Here is a 21,686-nt window from a genome sequence, read left to right on the forward strand (position 1 = left end):
TTTTGTAGACAATGGATATTAAAGTTTTCCTTTGCAGCTCAAAGTGTTCCAAAAGCATTATTCTTTGCCATTGTGCATTACTTGGGTGAACTGTTGTTCTCAGAGCAATGCAGATTGAAAGATGATGTGCAGACGACGGAATAATCTTGATGCCGCTATCCCATACATCGTTGTTTTCATGTTTTGTAAGCTGTTGATGGAGTCTGAAATAATTTGGACTTGAGGTATATCAATTGTCTGACCTTGATAGTTTGACCTGTGACTGAAATTTGAGTAGTTCCTGAGAGCTACTCATTCCTCTGTCATATTGTCAGTTTGATAATGCTATTCCTCTAGCTTTCAGACACCCTTCCCAGACAGGACCTAAATCTTCAAGGTGTAAAGACTGTATCTTCCTAAATCTTTTTTCTTTATTATATACAGCAAGAGATGAAGGGAAGGGAGTTTCAAGGCCAATTTTTAATTCTCCATATGTATCGTGTGCCTAGGACATGTGTACAAGGGAAGAGCTGGGTGCTTTCAAAGTAATCTTTGGCTGCAGAAATGTCAAAGTCAGGCCTTGATAATGGAAGCAGGTAGCAAAGGCTATGTATGAAGAAAGATTTGTCTCTCGATCTAGTATTTTATGGATTTAAAGCTTTTACTTTATCTGGGTGATCAGCGTAAAAGCTGCCTTCCTTATTAGTCTCCTATCTTTTTAGGTTTCCATGAAGATAAACAACTGAAATGTGGATAGCCTATTTGTAGCTTGGTGGTGGTTGTCATCTGGAACCTGCTGGTGTCTCCTCAGTAGCTGGCGTGGTGTTGGCAGCTGAGAGCCATGAAGGTTGTCCCAGAGAAGAATGCTGTCCGCATCCTGTGGGGTAGGGAACGGGGTACCCAAGCCTTGGGTGCTCAGCGGCTTCTGCAGGAGTTGGTGGAGGATAAAACTCGATGGATGAAATGGGAGGGCAAGGTAAGGTTGTGGGATAGAGCTGCATAGCTTGACCTTGGAGTGGGGGAAGGGAGGCAGGGATTTGAAATAAATTGTCTTGTGATTGTACTTTGATGTGTTACACTTGACATGCTCTCTGGCTCTGTTCAGTTCCTGCAGTGATGTGATACTAGATATGTTCCTGCAGCGGGTTCCCCTTGTTGTCTGTGTGGCTTACAGTCAAAGTATGATCATATGACTCTTGCAACACTTCCTGCTTTGTTGGCTTTTTCAGAAAGTTGAGTTACCTGACAGTCCACGCTCCACCTTCTTGCTGGCGTTTAGTCCAGACAGGTAATTAACTCCTAGTTCATTCCCTGTTTCAGCAGTCTCCCTACACTTACAAAAGTGATGGAGGCTTGTGCCCATTGAGTTGTCCAGTCCTGAACAGCCAAATGAAACTTCTGGTTCCTGATACGCATGGATGGAACGTGTGCACCTTCCTATCTCACAGCTTCAAGCATAGTTGGTGTTTAATTTCTGAGGTACCCAGGTGATACAGAGTTCTAAGGAAAAAGGATCTGTGCAGACACCGTGGGATTTCGTAAGAAACTAAAGGGAGTAAAGGATGTTTTAATAGAACATGCCCAAATGATGTGACACATTCACTGGGGTATCTAGGAATAAGGAACAGAGCAGAATGATGTGTGTACTGGAAGCAGAAATGGAGGTGGGATCTCTCATAGTATCACTTGCTTTGACAGTGGTTGACATGGTGTGGAGAATTGGGAATATTTATTTGCCCCAGACTGTCACTCATGAGTGCCTTCTGAGCTGCATGTTCACTCTGACATTCAAGGTCAAGTTTGTGCTTGCAGATTCAGATGAGCTCATGTTTGCATGGACCCTGAAATCTGGCTACAGGAAGCTTTGTGACCACTGGTGAAACAGTAGCCTCTTACCCTTTGAGCTCTGTGTGGGAGAGCTGCTGGGTTAGGCGTGAACAGACCCTGTTGAGATGAAGCTAACCATGGTCTGATTTTGCTGTATTCTTCTCATGCTAATGTTTGTCATACCTTCTGCATTCCCAGGACCCTAATGGCTTCCACACATGTGAACCACAACATCTACATCACCGAGGTGAAAACGGGCAAGTGTGTTCATTCCTTGGTTGGACATCGCCGCACTCCCTGGTGTGTCACCTTCCATCCCACCATCCCAGGCCTCATTGCTTCAGGATGCCTAGATGGGGAGGTTAGAATTTGGGATTTACATGTAAGTCTTTCCTGAAACATATGTTCCTTTGATATTTGGTGGGTGGTGACTTTTTTTGAGTGAGTTTGTTTTCCAAATGTTACCTGGTAAGAGAGCTGTTTGGAAGTTTTTCTGGGACCTGTCTCTAAAAGCGTAGAACAGACCATAGCGATCCTCTTCTGTCTAGAGAGGAGGTGACAGATTCTTCATTCAATCCTGCCAGGTAGGTCATACTTCTTAGCAGTGCCTGTTTCATTGATTACAGTGGTACAGGTAATGCTGGAGAACTTTGTACAAGGTGCCTGTTTAGCCTTTGTGAGAGACATACCATTTGTCATTCCACTGAGCATATCTGAACTGTTGATTAGAGGAGCTGCTGCTCTACCTAGTTTGGTGATTGGCACAGAGACAAAACACGTGGGCTTAGCTGGTTGCTTTGAAATGAAGGATTTTTACAGGCTGCTTGAGACACACTTACCTACAAAAATACATCTGTGGTCATTGTTGCAAGTAGCATTACATTCTAGACCTGGCACATGACCTTGTATGGGAACAGCTGTTGTTGTTGCCAAGGTAGCATGTCACTTCCAATGCCCTGGGCAGTCTGGGAGGCATGGCAAGTACATGGAAACTTAATGATTGCAAACTTTGTGATAAATTGCTTGTGGTTCTTGACCCTTCACTCTAGGGTGGAAGTGAGAGCTGGTTCACAGATAGCAACAATGCCATTGCATCGCTTGCTTTTCATCCTACGGCTCAGCTCTTGCTGATTGCTACTGCCAATGAGATACATTTCTGGGACTGGAGTCGTCGGGAGCCTTTTGCAGTGGTGAAAACAGCCAGTGAAATGGAGCGGGTCAGGTGAGCTCCTGCTTCTGGGTGAAGAGAACACTTGTATGTGAAAAATGGTCAGATTTGGGAAGTGTGTGTGAGGTTCCTCTGGGATGCTGCACCTTCTGCACTCAAGTAGTGGAGAGAAGTGTTGCTTGCAGCTCCTTGACTCAGCTGGTAGAAAACCAATTCTGTGGGTAGAAAGAAAAGCAATCGAAAGTCATAGATCAGCTTGGATGTTCATACTTGTAATAGGGCACGTGTCCATTAAATGCCCAGATCTACTTCATGTTGATTTGTCAGCTTAGTAATTAAACTTGTCAGCCACAAGGGTGAGAAAACGCAGCAACTGCCTTAACAGAGTGCTGAGCTATTGCTTTGGCACACTTGTAGAGGACACTGGATTGCTGGAAACCTGATGCCTTCTTTTGAACAATTTAAAATAAGACAATGATGTGACATTCAAGGCAAGTTAATCTCTCCCTTTGTACCAAATTCCATTTTGTAATATAAACGTGTATTCCTTTAAATTTTCTGGCTATTTCAATTGATACAGGAGTACTTACTTCCAGCTTTTAACTTTAGTGTAGTGTTGCTGTGGACTATAAAATCCTGCAATCTCCAGCTAGATAGGTACGTTTTGTTCTTCTTAATGCGTAAACTTTTTGACATCCTTCATAAAAAGGTGATGATAATGTAGTAATGTTCTCATTGCAAATATGTTGTGTGGGGTTTTGTTGCCTGCTGTGTTCAGCTTCCTGTGTCAATGTGGAATGTGAACTGATGATTGATGTTCTGGCACTGCTTTTGTTTTAGGCTGGTACGGTTTGATCCCTTGGGACACTACTTGCTCACAGCGATTGTTAACCCTTCTAACCAGCAGGTAAGAGGAATGTCAGTACTTGTATTGACTGGCTAATTACAAGATACTCTTTGTATGTATGTACTTGAGCCCTAGTCTGTTTCTAAGCAGCCTCGTGCTTTTCTGAAAACCTGAGGTCTTCTTAAGCTGAGTTCTGTCTCACCTTGATTGGTCATGTCAATGTTCTTGTGTTATGTGCCTGGCTAATAAAGTGCTTTCCAAAATGTGTTTGTTTTGCCCTCTCTGTCTGACTAGTGGTGGGACAAACATCCCAATGGTCCTGCTCTTTCAGTTCTGTTGTGATGTTCTTTTGGATTTGAAGCTATTTGAGGTATTAACAATTCTCCCCTCAGCTGCTGACCCTCAGATGCTGATACTTCTGTTTGTATGAAGAGTGTATTGTGAAAGCTCACTGGGCTGTAGGAAGAGGTTGTCTAGATCCATAAAATGAACTTGGAAATCATCTCAATTGGTTTCCTCCAAGTCAAGGCCTTTAGGAAGGGACTTAACACATCCTTTAATCTGTCTGGGCTGGTAGCTGACTTTCTGCAGTTTATTTGGAGGTATAGGATTTTGCCTTGAGGTGCCTGAACTTTGACTGTTTCTTTCTGCAGAGCGATGAGGAAGTGGAAATCTCCGTGGACAGCACAGAGATGCCTCATTATCGTCAGCGCGCTATCCTTCCGTCTCAGCCTGTGAGGCGCACGCCCCTCCTCCACAACTTCCTGCACATGTTGTCCTCCCGCTCCTCTGGCATACAGGTGGGAGAGCAAAACAGTGTTCAAGACTCTGCTACCCCATCCCCTCCACCGCCTCCACCACCACCACCTCCGCCTCCAGCCAGTGAGAACACAAGGGCATCTGTCTATAACAGGCTCCGGGAGCGAGTCAGCTATCCCACAGCAGAGTGCTGCCAGCACCTGGGGATGTTGTGCCTTTGCAGCCGATGCTCTAGTGCAAGACTTCCTTCTTCTCTCTTCCCACACCAGGAAAACGCACCCTCCACGTCTTCTGGGGCCACTGGCACTTCCTTCTCCTCTGTGCAGACAGAGCCTTATCAACCCCCAGAGCAGGCATCCGTAGTGCAGGAGGAGCAGGGGATACTTAACAGGCCCTCTGCTTTCAGCACAGTTCAGAGCAGCACTGCTGGCAACACCCTGCGCAACCTTAGCCTGGGCCCCACACGGCGGTCCCTCAGCGGGTCCTTGGCAGGCCACCAGTCCCGGTACCAACAGTCTGCGAGAGAGATGGCTTCAGGCTTGGGTGGGTCTGACTGGTCCAGGACAGTGCTGAACATGAGCTCTCGGTCCGAGCTGGAAGCCATGCCTCCCCCTAGGACCAGTGCCTCCTCCGTGAGCTTGCTGTCCGTGCTCAGACAGCAGGAGGGAGGTTCCCAGGCATCAGTCTATACCTCTGCAACAGAAGGGAGGGGCTTTCTGGCCCCAGGGGCTGAGGTGAACAGTGGTAGCAGTGCTGGCCCGAGCAATCCGGCCAGCATTCGTAATGAGCTCCATTGTGATTTGAGGCGATTCTTCCTGGAATATGACCGGCTTCAGGAGTTAGATCAGGGGATTGGTGGGGAGCCCAGCCAGTCGCAACAGGCTCAAGAAATGCTCAACAACAACATTGAGCCTGATCGACCGGGTCCCTCCCATCAGCAGACTCCACAAAGCAATGAAAACAATTCCAATTTGTCCCGGGGTCACCTGAACCGCTGTCGTGCTTGTCATAACCTGCTGACCTTTAACAATGACACACTGCGCTGGGAAAGAAGCACGCCTAGCTACACACCAGGTCAGGTCCAAAGCACATTTGAGGGTGTGCCTCCAAATACCAGCCAGGTGCAGCCTGCAGAGAGAACCGAGGGCAGAGCTCCTGCCTCTAGCAGACTGCAGCTGGGCAGCTCTTCCACCCCGCAGGAGGAGAGGACCGTGGGAGTGGTCTTTAACCAGGAGACGGGGCACTGGGAAAGAGTTTACAGCCAGTCGGCTTCAAGCAGACCTGGGAATGTATCACAGGAGGCCTTAAACCAGGAAATGCCTGAGGAAAGCTCAGAGGAGGATTCACTCAGGAGGTAAGATACATGCTTGCCCTTCCTCCTCTATTTTTTCTTAAACCTTTCCCATCTAGTCTGAGGTTTTTCAGTATTTTCAGAGTTAAAAACCTTTTCTCATAAGGTTGTGTGCTATTCGTGTGGATGAAAATAGAGATGTTGGTGTTGATGTGTTTATAGCTGCCATTGTCATGCTGCAGATGGGTTCTGAAGATTGTTAAGGGCAGAGACTGGACCTCTCAATGGTAGTACAGACAGGCAAAAGAATGGGCTCTTGCAGCAGATCTCTGGGGTGAGCTGTGCTCCTGGTGTTTGCCAGACCCTGCAGAAGGGTGAAAACACAGGATTCATTAATGCTGTCCTTTGTGCCCCCCATCACACACCCTATCATCACGTGCTACACATGGAGACTCTGCCCAGGGCTGGTGTGGAAAACTGGTCACGAGTAAGTTGTTAAGTTAAAAGGGTTAACAATAATTTTCTTCGTGTTGCCCAGAGGGGAAAAAAGTCAAAGCTCTGTGTCAGTGGTTTGGGTATATGCAGTTGGTTTCCCCTTGATAAGAGAGGTAAGTTTTCAGAGTGGCTCCTGTTGACCTGAGCTGGTTGGGGACATGGTTGGGGACATGCTGATCACTGAAAATTTTAGGCTTTGCTGTCTTGTTTTTTAAGAAGGTGATTCTTTTTTTGGAAGGATATTTTTCTTCTGCTTCAGATATGTTACAAGAAACAGGATAAGCTAAATTGAACTTGCATCAGGAAAGATCTTTCCTTTGTGTGAAAGTGTCTTCACTGGCTTGTGTGGATGATATAGCTACATTGGTACTTGGGATAGGGTTTCCATACTGGGTTTCAGTTTCACATCTTCTCTGTCAAGTGGTTTGTGCTCTCACCAGAGGAAAGGTCCAGTCTTACTGTTTCTCTGAAACAGATGCTTTGAGCTGTAGAAAAGCAAAATTTCCAGGCTGGATGCAGATGTAACTAACGAAGAAGGGTTTGCGCACAGGAGTGCCTGAGGAAAGGGAATTCTTTCCTCTGTCCTGCAGATAAGCTGATTATACTGAGGCTGGAACAGTGACTGCCTTTCTTGTTGCTGTAGTTGCATAGCAAATAAGTGGTGGTGATCATAAAATTATTCATCTCTTTCTAAATCCTTGCCATAGTTTTTTTTCATAGCCTGCCGTAATGAGAGTCTCAAGCTGATTACATGGTAGGTACTGCTTGGGCCTGAACTTAGCTACTGTTAATTTAAGTCAGATATCCTCTTGTCCCCTATTAAAAGGCATAAAAGTGAGAAGGAGCTGACAAAGTTAGCTTTAAAATGGCACTTGAGTAAGTCTTGAGTTATCTTTCTTTTGAAATAGTGGTACATACTTACGTCATCTCCACTGTGTCTTGTTTTCTGGGATGAGTCACTGTAGTGGCAGAAGTAACGGGGCAAATAACCTTCTTATTGATCAGGCAGTTGGCACATATTTGGACAGTGAGATGTAGTGAGATATGTAGATATGATCTTTTCTGTGGTAACTGTATAATTTAAAAATGCCCTGAGGCATATAATTCAATCCACCCCAGCCTGCAGGAGTCTAACAGCTACAGTCCCTATGACTGAATCTCTGGGTCACTTTGCCTGTCATCCATGGTGGTTGCTGCTGCCTGCTCCAGTCACTGTAGCATTGGTGAAGGGTTACTTGCCTACCTGGTCATAAACCAGGAGCAAACAGGTGCTTTTTGCTGTGACTTCTAATTTGGAGTGTGTAGTTTGAAGCATGAGCTTAATTCCAGAGGAATTCCTGTAAGATGAAACCTTTAGTGAAACCTTTCTGGCAGAGGTTGTTGAGAATCTTCTAGGGACTCTTGTTTTCCCAGTCTCCTGCTTCTGTTGTCAGGCCTTTCAAAAGAACAGGCATGGCTTTCAAAAGAACAGGGGCTTCTGCTTTCCTTCTATCTGAAGTTAAGGTTATCTGTAGAGTTCTGAGGTAAGAAGCTGGAAGCAGTGGGCAGTCTGGTATTAAATGCTTGTGGCAATTTCCTTGAAGTAAAACTTCATTTCCTTTCTTGTTAAACACATCAGGTGGGCTTGGGGCTTTATGAAATCTTTTCCCTTAAAAGGAACCTATGCAGGATAGCTGTGTCCTGCAGGTATAGTTTTCTGCCATTTTCTAATTAGCTGTTTATATTTTTCTTTGTAGAATGTGGTAGATGAGATTAGCTCTGTTGGGTTAGAGCATGGTGCTAATAACACCAAGGCTGTGGGTTCAATCCCCATACAGGCCATTTACTTAAGAGCTGGGCTTGATCATCCTTGTGGGTCCCTTCCAACTCAGAATATCCTGTGAATCTATTAACAAGTCAGCAAGCACCCACTTACCTAAATTTTGCATAGAACGAACATCCTCACACCAAGACTTCATGTCTCCCAGACCTAGGGCGTGCTTTCACAATGGGAAGTGCTGGAACCACTTCTGCACAGCAGAGTCCAAAATGTCTGTTAACCTTTGGAGCTGCAGAAGCCTGCAAAGATGGGGGCTAAGAGTCCTGAGATATAAGCTATGTAACGCTCAAAGTGCTGAGGAAATAGAAGGGGGAGGATAAGCCTTCAAACCTGAGGGTACAAGTGGTAACTGCAGACACACTTCCAATCAATGTAATTTTGTGCCTATCAGCCTCTGGTTAATTCTTAGTGTTGCAATCCAAGATGTGCTCATAACCTGTTTTATAATTCTGTTCTTCTTTGTCTCTCCGTTAGATGTCCTCATTGGGCAATTGAGCTCTGTATTGTAAGGTTAGCCGAAAAATGTAAGATAAAAATTGTATGTGAAAACTGTATGTTCTCATTCGCTGTCCATGGGCAGGATTCATTCCCTGACATGGCTTTCCTGGTTGAGAAGTAGCTTTCTGGGAAAACATTGCCATTGAGGGTCAATTAAGTTAATAGGGTAGTTTAGTGAAGGCTGTTCTTTGAATTATGTTTATGTAACTGTGTCAGCTGGGCAAGAAGAGAATTCTGCTCATTCTGATGGTACTCGGCTAATTATCTTGGACTAATCACAAAAGCATTAATAAGCAGGTAATGACACTATTCCTAACTGACAGCTCTGGCCCCTCTGTTAGGAGAAGCATGTCACTGGGAACCTCAGCAATACAAGCAGTCCTGTCTCAGCTTAGCCTGAAAGCAGTGTGGCATTGAGCTGTGTGCTTCTTGAAGTTGTGCTGGTGAGGCATGAATTTGGGGAAGGTTTATGGTCTACGTTAAGCAAAAGTTTGTGAGACTGAGCTGCAGCTTTTTGGAGGCTCTCCAGGCTGATCTCAGTAATTCAAATATAGGGGGTTTCCCCCTGTGGATGTCTTTGCCTCACTTTTAATATCAAAGTGAAAAGAATCTCAGAAATCTCTGAAGTTGCCATGTGAAATGTGCTGCATAAAATTGGTCATGAGAAGGTATTAGAAAGATGTGGATGAAGGAAGGATAACTGAGCAACAGATGATAGCTAGTTTAATTTTTTAATAGCTACCTGTTAATTTTAAAATGGGTTGAGGCAGTATTGTATTAATAATGTAATCTCAGTGTGGGAACCTCTAAGTACTTTAAGCCATTGTTGCTGTGTGGGCCAATTCAGGTTGATAATGAAAAGTTGAACAGGGAATGAAAGAGGATTCTTATAGTCAGCTGCTTGTTTGAGAGGAGCTGGTGCCACCTTCTTAAGACAGTGATACACAGAATCTAGCAGTGATCTCTGCTGAAATATGTATCAGTTCATCAGTTAATGCTAGGTACAGTGCAATGCTGACTAATAAAACTGATGCAGATTTTCTCTTTGGCTATTTCAGTATGACACAAGTGACATTTACAGAATTAGTGTGGGGTTTTTAGAAAAAAAAAAAGGAAAGTAATTAGGTTATAAATTTATTTTTGTTTCTGAGTTCTGGTATTTGAGTTCCACAGTATTTGTGGAATGGATGCAAGGAGCAAGTAGTGACGTGTGTCCCTGTTAACATGTTTCAAACCTTACTCTGTGAAACAATTCTTATAGATGGGGAAAAGAAGGAAGAGGAAAATAGTTCTCTATAGATTTAACTTCTTATAATACATGAAGGGGACAATTTTGATATGGTTTACCTGTTTATTGTGTCTAGAGATTTCAGTACATTATTGCAAATGAAAGCTGTGCTCTGTCCTATTGCCAGGCAGGTTTGCATGAAACTTATACTTCACAAGGAAATGCTTATTATCCGTATTCTTCCACGAAGAAGCTTTGTCTGGCAATTATGTTAAACTTCTCTAACCACTCCACTGCACTCATTCCAGAGGTCAAATTCTGTAGGCTGTGGTATGAGTAACTCCGTGGCTGCATTTTATGAATGCATAACATTTTCACCTTGCCTCACCTATTTAGTTTGACAGACAAGATACATTATTGAAGTTATCTGAAAATCTGAGAAGTCTTTTGAACCGTCCTGGGTGACACTTTAGTCATGCATACAGGCAGAAAGGAGTGAGCGAATTTTTGTCTGGAGACCCTTGTATAAACTCTTTTATTTTGTTTGTGAGTGTATAAAAGGCACACATTTGGTGTGTTTTAGTCTGTTGGATACACTGTGCACAAATGACAGGTGAAACCAGCTTCCCTGGACCCATCTGACAGGGTCCAGGGACAAATTTCTGTCTTTCATTTTGTCAGGTCTCATTTGAGGACTCTGGTCCCTCCTGCGTTGTTCTTGCTATGTGATGTGAACCCAGTTACATATAGTACAGTGACTCCAGCTCATCTCGTTTCTCTTCGGTGTTGATGGCCTTTCTGGCCGCACAAAGCTCTTCTTACATCAGCTATGAAGAATAACACCTAGTCTGCTCCCCTTTGAATTTTTCAGACCTTATTTCCATATTGCTTTGCTGCCACAAGGGGGTAATGTTGCTTCTGCTGCTTTCTGTCTCCTTTCAGAACCTAAAAGTTTCCGAGTTCTTGTATGAAGGGTAGCTTGAGGACTCTCCACACTCCTGAACGGCAGCTTATCTCTGTAGTTACCATACATTTGCAAGTTCTTCAGTGTTTGGAGAAAGGTGTGAATACAGGGACCCAGACGGGAAATGGCTCTGATACAGAGTGCAAGCAAGGGAGGAGCTTATCCTTTTAGCTTTTTTAAGGGTTTGAAAGAGATAGATGTGGATCTGAGGTGAGACAGGTATTTTGTCTTCCTCATATGTAAATGCTCATGAGTTAGAGCTCTAAAAGACCTCGACAACTTTGTAGAATTCGTCTGGACTTCTTGCTTATTGCCTACCAAGCCTGGAGCAAAGCTTTCTTTGTAGTCTGCCTTCTCAAAGGTTTTGTTTTCATTTTAATGGTTGTTCACCCCCTTGGACGACTTTTGTAATATGGAGCTTGTTTTCTGGAGGATTGCTTGGCAGATGTTTTTTGGAGTCTGGGCAGTCACCTTTTCCCCCCCGGCGCTCTGTTTTCTTCTTCAAGTATGCCTTGAGCTATTACCTAAATTTTGGAGCTTTTCCATAAGAAGGCAAGGAATATGTTTGAGGATTTTTTTGTGTTGGGTGTGGTTTTTTTTCTAGTGCAAATAGGTATGGCTTGCTCAAGGCCTTGAGGGGATGCCTCTTCTGGTTCTAAGTTGTAGATACAGTGCTGACTTGTGGTCGAACTGGGACCAGTCCATGGTTAAAGTAGATGGACAAGGTAGGAGCACCCGCATTCCTGCCCAACAGTGGTCGGTGCTGTATATTAAATGGAAAAGAGTACAGTCACTTCTGCAGCATTTGTTCCTGAGTTTGTGCTGGAGCCTGAGTTTTGTATGTGCAGCTCTGGCTTCTGACATAAATGACCAAGGCTAATCGGATCTCTGCATGTATTGACTTCTGGTAGCTTTCTCCCTGTGCAAAGCACTGAATGAAAGGGTGTATGTCACTCATATCCTTGATTTAAAAACTAAACAACCAGAGCACTTCCTTGTCCCCTGCCGTGGATGCAGAGTTGCCTAGGAAGAGACAGTTCTGTGACTGGCATTTACCATCAAAATCAGAGAGGAGGATAGTGCTACTCACTTTACTATTTGGGGGAGAGGAACTAAAGCGGAAGGGAATTACCTTATATAAAGCTACAAAATGTGTTTTGTGGTGGAGAAAAGAATACACACCTAGTGTATTCTGCCTTTTTTTGTTCCATTCCTTATTTAGCAATATCACTGTAGTTACTACTGTTTTCCTAGTTACTTGTAGCAGCTGTGGCTTGCTTATTCAAGTGTTTAATATATATTGTGGTGTTGAGTTCACAGAGAAAGGGAGGCTTGAGCAGGAGAGGGGCACACCTGAGCTGTGGAGAAGAGGCAGCAGTATCTGGTGCTGGCTGCTCAGACTGCACATCAGTGGGAATGTGGCCGGTGCTAAATCTGAACAGACCTACCCAACATAATTTTCCTGACTGTTTTTGTTCAGACCCATTACTGGTGGAAACCTTGCTAGCCTTGTGGCCTGGCATTTGTAGTTTGGGCTCAGTATTTTGTTTAAAGTTATGGTGTGTAGACCTTACCGGTACTGTGGAAGGAAAGATTTTTCTGACAAGTCTTGGAGCCTCCATGTACACTGTGATAGTTTTGGAAGAGTTTATGCTGTGCTGTTTTCAGGCTTGGTAGAAATAATTCCAAAGATGCTTTGTTAAAATTCTTGAAAATGGTGGCGATAGAGATAAGTAATATCTCAGCAGTCAGTGGGAGTGCTGGGGTAAACAGAAGTTATAAATGGATTTGCAAGCAGAGACAAGAGGTTTGGGTTTGTGCTTGGGAAGACGTGCTTGAGGGTAGAAAGCCAGAACTGTGGGGTGTGGGAATGATTTCTGTAAATGTTAACCAGGGCACAAGAGTGAACAAAGACCTAATTTGTCTGTTGCGAACATAAAGTGAAATGATAGTCTGAGAGTGACATGAGCATTTAGACATGATAATTAGCAGTGTTTATATGTGAGATGTGCAAGCTGTGGACTAACTTGGTGAGTATCGTTTGCTTGGCTTTTACTAAAACTGAAAAATACAAATTAGTTTTATCATGAGACTGACATAAAAACATAGCCTGAACTATAGGAGAGGTTGCCATGATACCTAAATGGTCAGTTAATGCCTTTGAGCTCTGAGGTTATTACTGTCGCCTTCCAGCTTTGTGGGCTTTTTTCCAGACCGAGCCTGCTGTCTCTTTGTGGGCAGGAAAGACTCTTTTACTGAAGTTCTAGAAGTTTGAGCTCTTTAGTATGCTGCTAGTTATGCAGAAGAACAAGTGAAAGAAGTGCCTGTTTTCTTGCACAAATATTCCTTCCCTGCCTTTGGTAGTTTCCTGATTTAAGACCAATGTAAGGTTGCTAGAGCTCTATTCTTCTTCACTGAGAGTTGGTGGGCGAGAAAAGTGATGCCTGGTGCTTTCATTCTTGCAGTAACTAATAGAGGACACTCCCTGCTGCCGAGTTTCCCCCCAGTGCTTTGGAAAGCTGGACATGTATCTGTGGCCTTCGCCAAACTTGCAGCAAGGCGCAAGCTGCTTTTTCTTGGTCTGAATTTAAATATACAGCAATGACTGTAGCAGACTAAAAGAGATTCTTTTCTCCATGTTCCTCTTGTAGCAGCTTGACTTACAAACTAGGCAGGTATAGAAATAACTCTGCTTTCTCAAATACCTTTATGGTATTTTCCCATTTCAACCACTGCCCTTCTCCCACCCCTCTTCTTAGTAGTCTAGGCCTAGCAGTGAGGAGTTCACCTATAAAAGAAATGGGTAAAGTTTGTTCCTCTGCAATCTTCAGGCAACAGAAGCCTCTTTCCCTACAAGTGTCTTTTCTGTGGGAACTGTTCTGGAATTTCACCTGCTGCAGTGTGGCAGCAAGGGAACTTACTGAATTTGGATTAAAGTGATATTTTAATGAGAATGAAAGAGGTATGTGCTTCCAAAGTGGCCTTTAATTTTGCTTCTGCTGAGATCTAGACTTGGGTGGGGTTTTGGGGGTTTTTTGGTGGTGGTTTTCTCTGTGTGTGTATGGTTTTTTTAATTGGGTTTTGGGGGGGGGGCATTGTTTTTTGGGTGGGTAGGTGGATGTTGGTTGTTGTTGTTTTGGGCAGGTTTTTTTGTGGGGTTGTTTGTTTTTTTGAGGAATACATGCATGAGGTGACTGTAGACCAAAGATCTTGAATAAACACAAATTGCTTAGAAGTTTAAAGACAGCTGACTTCAAACAGATAGCTATTTGAGGATACCATAAAACATATTCAGTTCTCAACTTTCCTACAACGAGGGAAGAAGTGTGAATAGCTTCCCTCTCTTGAAAGCCATCCTTTGTTAGGCTGTCTGTCTCCTCTGCTGTCTGCACATAGTTTCCCTGCAGCCACCTGATCCAGCTGCTGCAGGGTAGGCAGCATGTCCAGACAAGCTCACTTGACCAGGTAGAGTTGCTCCTGTTTCTTATTTTTAATCTATGTGCCTTGAGTTCAGGTAATTGTAGAATTCTGTCTAGGGGCTTATGCTCAGCTTACGATTAATGGAGGTTTGTGACGTGCTTAAACTATCTAGCTGTGATTTCTAGAGCTTGTAGTCTGGCTTCAGGTAAGTCACGTTAAAACAGTGTCTAAGTTTCAATTTGGTTTTGGCTTTTGCAAAGAAACAAGTTTTGGGCAGGCCCCCAGACCTTCTGTTTCAGGCCTGCTTGCTAATCTAAAAGCTCTCCGTAGCTTTCTTCACTGTGGGGAAGAACTGGAGATGTTGGCAGTGTAGTGTGCCTTTTTATTGTAATACGAGCCCTTAAATTTGAGATAGGCATTCACTTTACATATATTGCATGTGTGCACTCACTCTTTATGCTCTTTAGAAATTCTCACAGCATGGTGTGTCTGGGGACAAAGTGCTCTTGTCCAATTATTTGCTCCTTTTTAATCTGGGGTGGAGAAGTTGCAGTAGGGTAGCATTCATCTAATCTGTGGTCCTGGAGCAAGAGGAGAGAGGGAGACCTGTGATCTGACTCAGTAATACAACTGTAACCAAAATAGTGGTGACTTTAGATTTCTCCAGTTGAGCTGTTCTGGTCTGTTGAATAGCTAACATGCATTTTAAACATTTTCCACATACATATTTAACTGATTGCACCAAATGGCTGTTTGTGTGATGATGTAAGTGACCTCCTCCCTTGCTCTTCTTGAGAGAGCACCTGCTGAAACTGAAGGCTGTAAATAAACAGGGTTCATTATCTGCCAGGAAACTGACTCATTTTTCTGCTTGAAATGCATTAGGATCAAATCATTCCCCTGTCTTCCTGAAGTGGGAAGGCAGGACAAAATGACTGAACTACCCTGCCAGTCATCTGTTGACCAGACTTTCTTCATTACTCCAGCATGAAGAAGAGCATTTTAAAGGAATTGCTTGATTTGTGATGAAACCTCTGTTACCATAGCCTTAGAAACCTATGGTATGGCTTCTGCCCCCTCAAGAAAGACACCTCCTCTTCAGTTCCCTATGGAGAAACATGAGTCGTATGTAATTATCCCAGAAGCTGACGCAGATCTGTGTGTGGGTAAGCAGAGATTTCTGCTGGCCACAGAGTCTCTGGTGTTGGGATCTCCCGGAACAAGGTGAATTTGAAGCAGACATACAGACGAAGGTAGGCAGAAGAGCCCTCAGAAGAGTAAAGCTGTCTGCAGGCTGAAGGAGTTCAGTGTGTTAGCTATGTTCTCACCGTGCTTTCAAACCTTACCATAACTAGAAACCCATACCCTCTAGCTGAATTTCTGGTATAATGGCATGTTGTTAAGGGTCTAGGTGGAGAAATGTGACGTCTGTCTTCAGCTCGGCTCAGGTGCCTGCCTCATCCTGAGCACTGGTGTGAAACTGCCACTGTAGAGCAATATAGCACATGCGGTGGCTTGAACTGATTTTAATTTCTTCTCTCCTCCTGTCCCTCAAGCTTTGCCCCTGAAAAATGGAAGTGCAAGATCTTTCGTTGTTCTTTTCATGTTGGAGTTATTGCCAAAACTAATCAATGCTGCTTGCTGTAGCTGGTCTTGACCCTTTTAATATCTGTCATGGATGTGCATTCTCTCTTGCTTGTTGAAATAATCATTTCCCAGATGCTGTATGATGAGGACCTCTCCATAATGTTCATTCATTTTCTGTTCTGATGCATGGCCTTTTTCAGCAGGTGAACTAATAGATTAACAGTGCAGCTTTGGGTCTTCTTAAAAGAATTTGTCACTTTCTGTAAAGCCACCCACCTTCCCTGTGATGAGCTCCAGAGTTGCTGTGTAGCTTCTGTGGCATCAGGTGGTAAATGGAAATTGGAGTTCCTGGTCCAAGAGCAGAGATGCAGTAATAGCGCAATTCATTTTGTGGTATTACTTTCTAGTTAAATTGAAGTAAGTTTAAAGGGTTAACCATGTTTTCCTTGAAACTCTACTCCCCACCTTGTAATTAAGAGAACTCAATTCCCAGTGCTCATTTCTGCTGTTCAAACTCTTACCTATACTTCTTTGTTTCATGTAATTGTGCTCTTTTTCTCTGCACTCCTTCCCATCTTGGCTGAAGACCTTATGTGCTGTCTCTTTTCTGACTGAGAAATCCTTACAGTTTGTTTTCTACAGGATTCTTGCCCAGAATCAGTGAAGGGGAAAAATCACTTTCTGTGATAACTTCTGCCTTATATCGGATCTGCTCCTCTGACAACTCTGCACCTCCAACTGGGAAGGATGTCTTCTCTGTCCCTACTTGTACCTTCAGCGTTAACACAAGTTCTTTCCCACAAACAGACCAAAGTGTTCTACAAAAGCTGTGTTTGGAACTTGTCTCTGATCACATATTGCATCTTTGCTTTCCCTAAAGAAAGGAAATTTTCTTGTAAAAGTTGCTCATTGTATGGAATAGCTTAAGAAAAGTGATGAAAAGGATGTCTAACAGGGTTTAGATACTCATAAGAAAGACAGCCACCAACTCTTGTTCCTCACTGAGGATGAGTTGTTTGGCACAGATGTGAACAAGGGGATGGAGGAGCTAACTCAGAACTGTAAAAGTGACTGTTGAGGTTTTAATGAGTAGTGATATTTTCAGGTTATTTATCTCTTGTAGATGGTTAGAACTATCTTAAGAAAAGCTTGATCCTTTTGTTTGACTATTTTTTCTCTCCTAATCTCTGTTTCTGACCTGTCCTAATCCAGTCTTGATGCCAGGCTAAATATGTCTAACCATAACCATGTGAAAGCTGAAACAGTCTAGAAATGTTAGCTTTGAGGTATCAGAGCAGATTATGTTAAGAACTTAATTTTAGAAATCATTTTTTCAGGCAATCTTTAGAACTGCATACTGATTGCTTTTTTATTTTAAGCTTCAATATGAAACTGGTGAAGAGCAATAGTGTTTTTCTGTTTGAGAAGGGCTACAAAACTTTTATGGAAAATGAAGCTATGGAACAAAATGCTTGATGGTTTCTGCTTACGTGATTTCAATTTGCTTTTTGAAAGTAGGCAACACAATACAGATGTCTGAAATAATTTTTTCCTATTCTTCTGAGAAAAGGGAAGGGAAAAACAACCAAGCCAGTGAGATTTTTATTTAAAATAGCTTTTTAGTGCTCTATCAAGGCTATAATTGATCTCCTAGAATGAATTTGGTTTGTTAACAGTTAATAATTGAATTCAAGGTTTGAGGGAGGGTATTGGTGTTACTGGACAGCTGAAGAACATTCAGCTGTTTTCATGCTTCAGTTTTCTTGTTATCTTTAGGTTATACATTGCCTGGCTGTAAGAGGAAGATGATTGAAGGGAGTCTAGTTTTAAACTGTTGCTATTCTTTACCTTCTTGTGGGAAACCACGGGAGCACATTCACAGGGATGAGCGCTTGGGGGAACTGAGTGCTGGCTGTAAATTGGAGGGCTGAAAAAGGGATGTAATATGTAGTGTGATAATTTTCACCTCTGAATGGGCAGTATGCAAAATAGAAGTCTTCTCAGGGAAGACACAAAACCAGGGGAGGAAAGTCAGAGGCTTCCAAGAGTCGTCAATATACTTTTGCTTCAAAGGATAACTAGGAATTGCTGTTTTAAGTTTTCCTCATAGCTGAAGGCTGGGAGTAGGGGAGGAGTAGGTGTGATTACTGTCCTTAGAGTGCTTCATTTTACTGGTTTGCCCTGGTTGTTGGTGAAGAGCAGCTTAGGAGGATTGCAGCTGACTGAACACCCTTTTGATTCTAAGGAAACTGAGCCTCAGTGCTGTTTGTTAACACCTCCCTTTTGGGTAGGGAGGAAAACCCGTCCCTCAGTGTGGCTTGGAGTAGCATTACTCAGTAATGCACCTGCTGTGACAGCAAATCTAAGACGTAGTGTAGGGATTGCATATCCTTAGAAACTGTTACTGGAAAGTTAAATTTGCTGCAGTTAAGTATCTTCTCAAAGCCTGCTGAGATGAATCTCTGTCCCAAAAGGCTTTGGTGGTGATCCTCACCTCCGTAGGGAGAATGGGGGTATAGCCCAATGGCTGATGTGCTGTGAGAAGATGGCTTCATGACTTTTTTCCCCTCGAACTGCAGCTTCTGGCATTCAGCTTCATTCCTGAAAAATCTCCCTTTTCTGCTTGTAGTGTCCTGTATGCGTGCGTTCCTTCTCTCTCCCCTCTCTAGAAGTGTCGTGTAACTTGGAGTCTGCTTCCTTTGCCCCCTTGCTAGCGATTGCTGCAGACCTGAGTTAACAGAGGAAGTGTAGAGCAGCAGTTCCAGAGCTGTTGATGTCTGACAGAAAAGGAGCCTGATCTCAATCAGAGAGTTGAGATCTCAGTGCTGCTAAACAGAGGCAATTTATATCTTATAGTAGTTTTAATAAAAAAAATAAACCCAACAAAAACTACAATCCCCCTCCTCCTAATTTAGCAAGCTGGGGTAGAAGCATCTCTCAGAGTGAGCAGAGTTAATCTTCATCCTTTGCAGGAGTGACTGACAACCTGGAGGATGATAATGTGTGATTTTTTTTTTTTCCTGGTGAGTGGGGGAAGAGAGTAGAAATTGCAGTTTCTCTACTAATTGTACTTTAGATGTCATTTGTGACAATTTCATATTGTCTAGACAGAGATAGTGGAGCAATTGCTTCCATAGAGCCTAGTGTTAGCCTGTTATATATCTGGATAGCAAAAATGGGGGATGTGGGAGAGGAGGAGGTTGCTGTAAGCTGCAGAAAGGATTTGGGAATCAAGCGTGATCTACTGAAATGTTTCAAAAGGAGATGCAAGCAATATGCATTTCTGTTCTCTCTTTTCATGCTTCTCTGTTGGAAACTTAAATGTTTAGTGGCTAGCAGTTTAGTGTAACAGAGCTGCTTCTATTCATCCATGGATTATGTTTGTCCTCCTTAGCAGCATTGCTCCCAACCTTACATTTACTGTGGTAGGATGTTGGACTACCTTACACTTCGGGTTTACTGAAAACAAATAGTCTGTGTCTCTTTTGGGATTTCTGGTGCCAGAAGTTATGGGTGTGACACATAAGACTTGGCAGAATGCAGCATGACGTACTTTAAGAGTATTTATCTGCCCCTTCCTGAAGGACAGTAGGTTACACTACCAGTGACACATATGAGACACTTTGATGATTATAGCGGTGTATCTGTTATTGAACCCATTTGTCAGTACTAAATGCATTTGGATTTGTAACTTTGGGTCCCAAGGGCTAAGTCTAGAATAAGTCAGTTAAAAATGGATTTTATTTGTGCTTAGTACTCTGCCTCAGTACAGATATTGTTATTCTCTGGAGCATTAAGCACAGAGATGGTCTGTCTGGATCACATGAGGTTGCTTGTTGCCTTGTTTTGGATTTTTTGCCTGATGTGTGTATTTGTATCCCTCTGTTGATTGCTCTGTGATCTGAGAGGGCACAGTTGTAGGATAATTAAGATCTACTAATCAGACTTAAAATCAGCTCTAGCTTTTAGCAGTTACTGTTAACTGAATTAATTATCTTTGTCCACATGATCTGAATGTGGCCCTAGTATGTGGCTTGTGTGCCTCATTGTGAGGTAGTGCAGGAGCTGGATTTGGTCTTGGCCGGCTTGGAAGGCTCTGCTGGAAAGGCCACCTTAACTGAGACCATTCAACTTGGACAGTGAAAGCTCAGAGAGGGTTCTGGGGAATGCATTTAACAGAATGTTTGCCATCCTGTTCCTTACAACCCTGTAACTACTGGTCTTCCATGGGAGCCTTTCTGGTGAAGATGTTCCTGCTGCAGCAGCTTCTGTTGCTGCATGGGATGGAGTTGCAGGCTGTTCAGGTGGTGTCACAGGGCTGTTGAAGCCCAGAGGAAGTCTCTTTACCTGGACGCTTGGCCATCCTGTGGCTCAGGCAACTGTTGGTTGCTAGAGTAACCCATACCAGGTCTCATCTGAGCTGCCAACTACCTGCTATAGCAAGACTCTTCAAATATTTATTTCAAGGATCTGTTGCAGTGCAGTGGTGAGAGCGATGGATTCCCGAAAGTGCTGTTCCCAAGCCAAGCAGACGGTCTCTTTGCCGACCCACACCAAGTTACAATGATGTGTGCTCTGCTTCTGCACCCTTGTGGTGTCCTCTGCTTAGCATAGATTTTGATTTCTTTCAGCATAGCTACTGGATGCTTTCTGAAGGTCAAAGTCAATGATCATCTTAGGCAGTTGCCAGTTTTTCCAAAGGTGAGAAGGCAAATATGGGTGGAGAATACCAGGAGACTTCTTTCTAACAGGGTTTGCTAGGCTGTGCAGCATGTACTGGTCATCTTCCCTTGTGGCTTTGATTTTACTGTGTCAGGTAGTGGACAGAGGCTGAAAGGCTGGGAAAGAGGGTGGGATGTGTAGGCACCAGGACTTTTGATAGGAATGAGTTTGGTGATCATTTGTGTGCACGTTATTGGAACACCATAGGCATTGCTCACATCACGAGGCAGCTGCTGTTTCTAGGGTTGTGACCCTGCCAGAATCTCTGCATGTTCTGGAAGCTCTTTCTCCTTGATTAAGTCCAGTGATCAGGCAGGATGTTCCAGTAGGGTGGCAGCCTTGGCATATCCAGGTTGCTTGAAAAATGCTGTTTTTGGGGCACTCTGCACAAACAGCTTTGAAAAGCAGATTTCTAAAAAACATGTTGGTATTGCAGTGGCATTAACCTAGTCTCTGAACTCTGAGCCAGTGGTTTAGAAAGGGCCAGCTGCCTAAGCAGGTAGAATATCCTTTCTGCTGGTTTTAATCTGTCTACCTTTCCCTAGAGAGAATTAAAGCAGTATATATGTGATGCAAGTAATAGGTATACCTGCGTACCTCACAGGTATAGGACTTCAGGTATACCTCATAAGGCTGTAGCACTGTTCATTCTGGTTTGGCTGCTTTTTGTACATATTGATACATAGTTGGAGCAGAAGGAAGGGTTTGGTAAAACAGGATTGAAGTATAACAACTTTCTGGGTAGCCAAGGGATTCATAATATCTAGCAGTATTGAAGGGTAGAGCTTTTGACTCAGTAACCCAGGAACCAGGGGAATTAATTAATCTCAAAGTTTAAGAGATTTAATAACTGTTCTTGAATAAGACAAATGGTTGCCAAACAACTTTGTGCTAGAAGGGACAGGATTTCTTGTTTTGTCTATGGTCCCAGTGCCTTGCAGCAAGTACTGAGTTTCTCAAGCTGACAAACACTTTTCCAACTGGCAAACTGAAGCAATCTCTCGCTGTTTTCTGTATTCTAGATCTATAATGTTAGAAGGAAGTACATTTTTTTTTTTAATTGCTGGAAGACAGTAAAAATT

At 43.4% G+C, this 21,686-nt stretch overlaps 1 protein-coding gene across 4 annotated transcripts in view; it reads left to right on the forward strand.

Moving 5' to 3' along the window:
• Positions 1 to 681: 681 nt before the first annotated feature.
• AMBRA1 (autophagy and beclin 1 regulator 1) overlaps positions 682 to 21,686 on the forward strand; it is a 129,062-nt gene continuing 108,057 nt past the window's right edge. For 2 of the 4 annotated variants that reach the window (XM_042038420.1, XM_042038421.1), the window contains exons 1-6: positions 682 to 955; positions 1,209 to 1,267; positions 2,005 to 2,188; positions 2,856 to 3,028; positions 3,815 to 3,881; positions 4,475 to 5,934. In XM_042038420.1, coding sequence (XP_041894354.1) covers positions 821 to 955; positions 1,209 to 1,267; positions 2,005 to 2,188; positions 2,856 to 3,028; positions 3,815 to 3,881; positions 4,475 to 5,934 — 2,078 coding nt within the window. In that variant the 5' untranslated portion in view covers positions 682 to 820. The remainder of the gene's footprint in view (positions 956 to 1,208; positions 1,268 to 2,004; positions 2,189 to 2,855; positions 3,029 to 3,814; positions 3,882 to 4,474; positions 5,935 to 21,686) is intronic. The other 2 variants (XM_042038423.1, XM_042038422.1) reach the window with 2 other exon arrangements.

Source organism: Corvus kubaryi, unplaced genomic scaffold (genome assembly GCF_017639235.1).
Source record: "Corvus kubaryi isolate FWS band 111438036 unplaced genomic scaffold, C.kubaryi_AGA036_p1.0 37392, whole genome shotgun sequence".
NCBI lineage: Eukaryota > Metazoa > Chordata > Aves > Passeriformes > Corvidae > Corvus > Corvus kubaryi.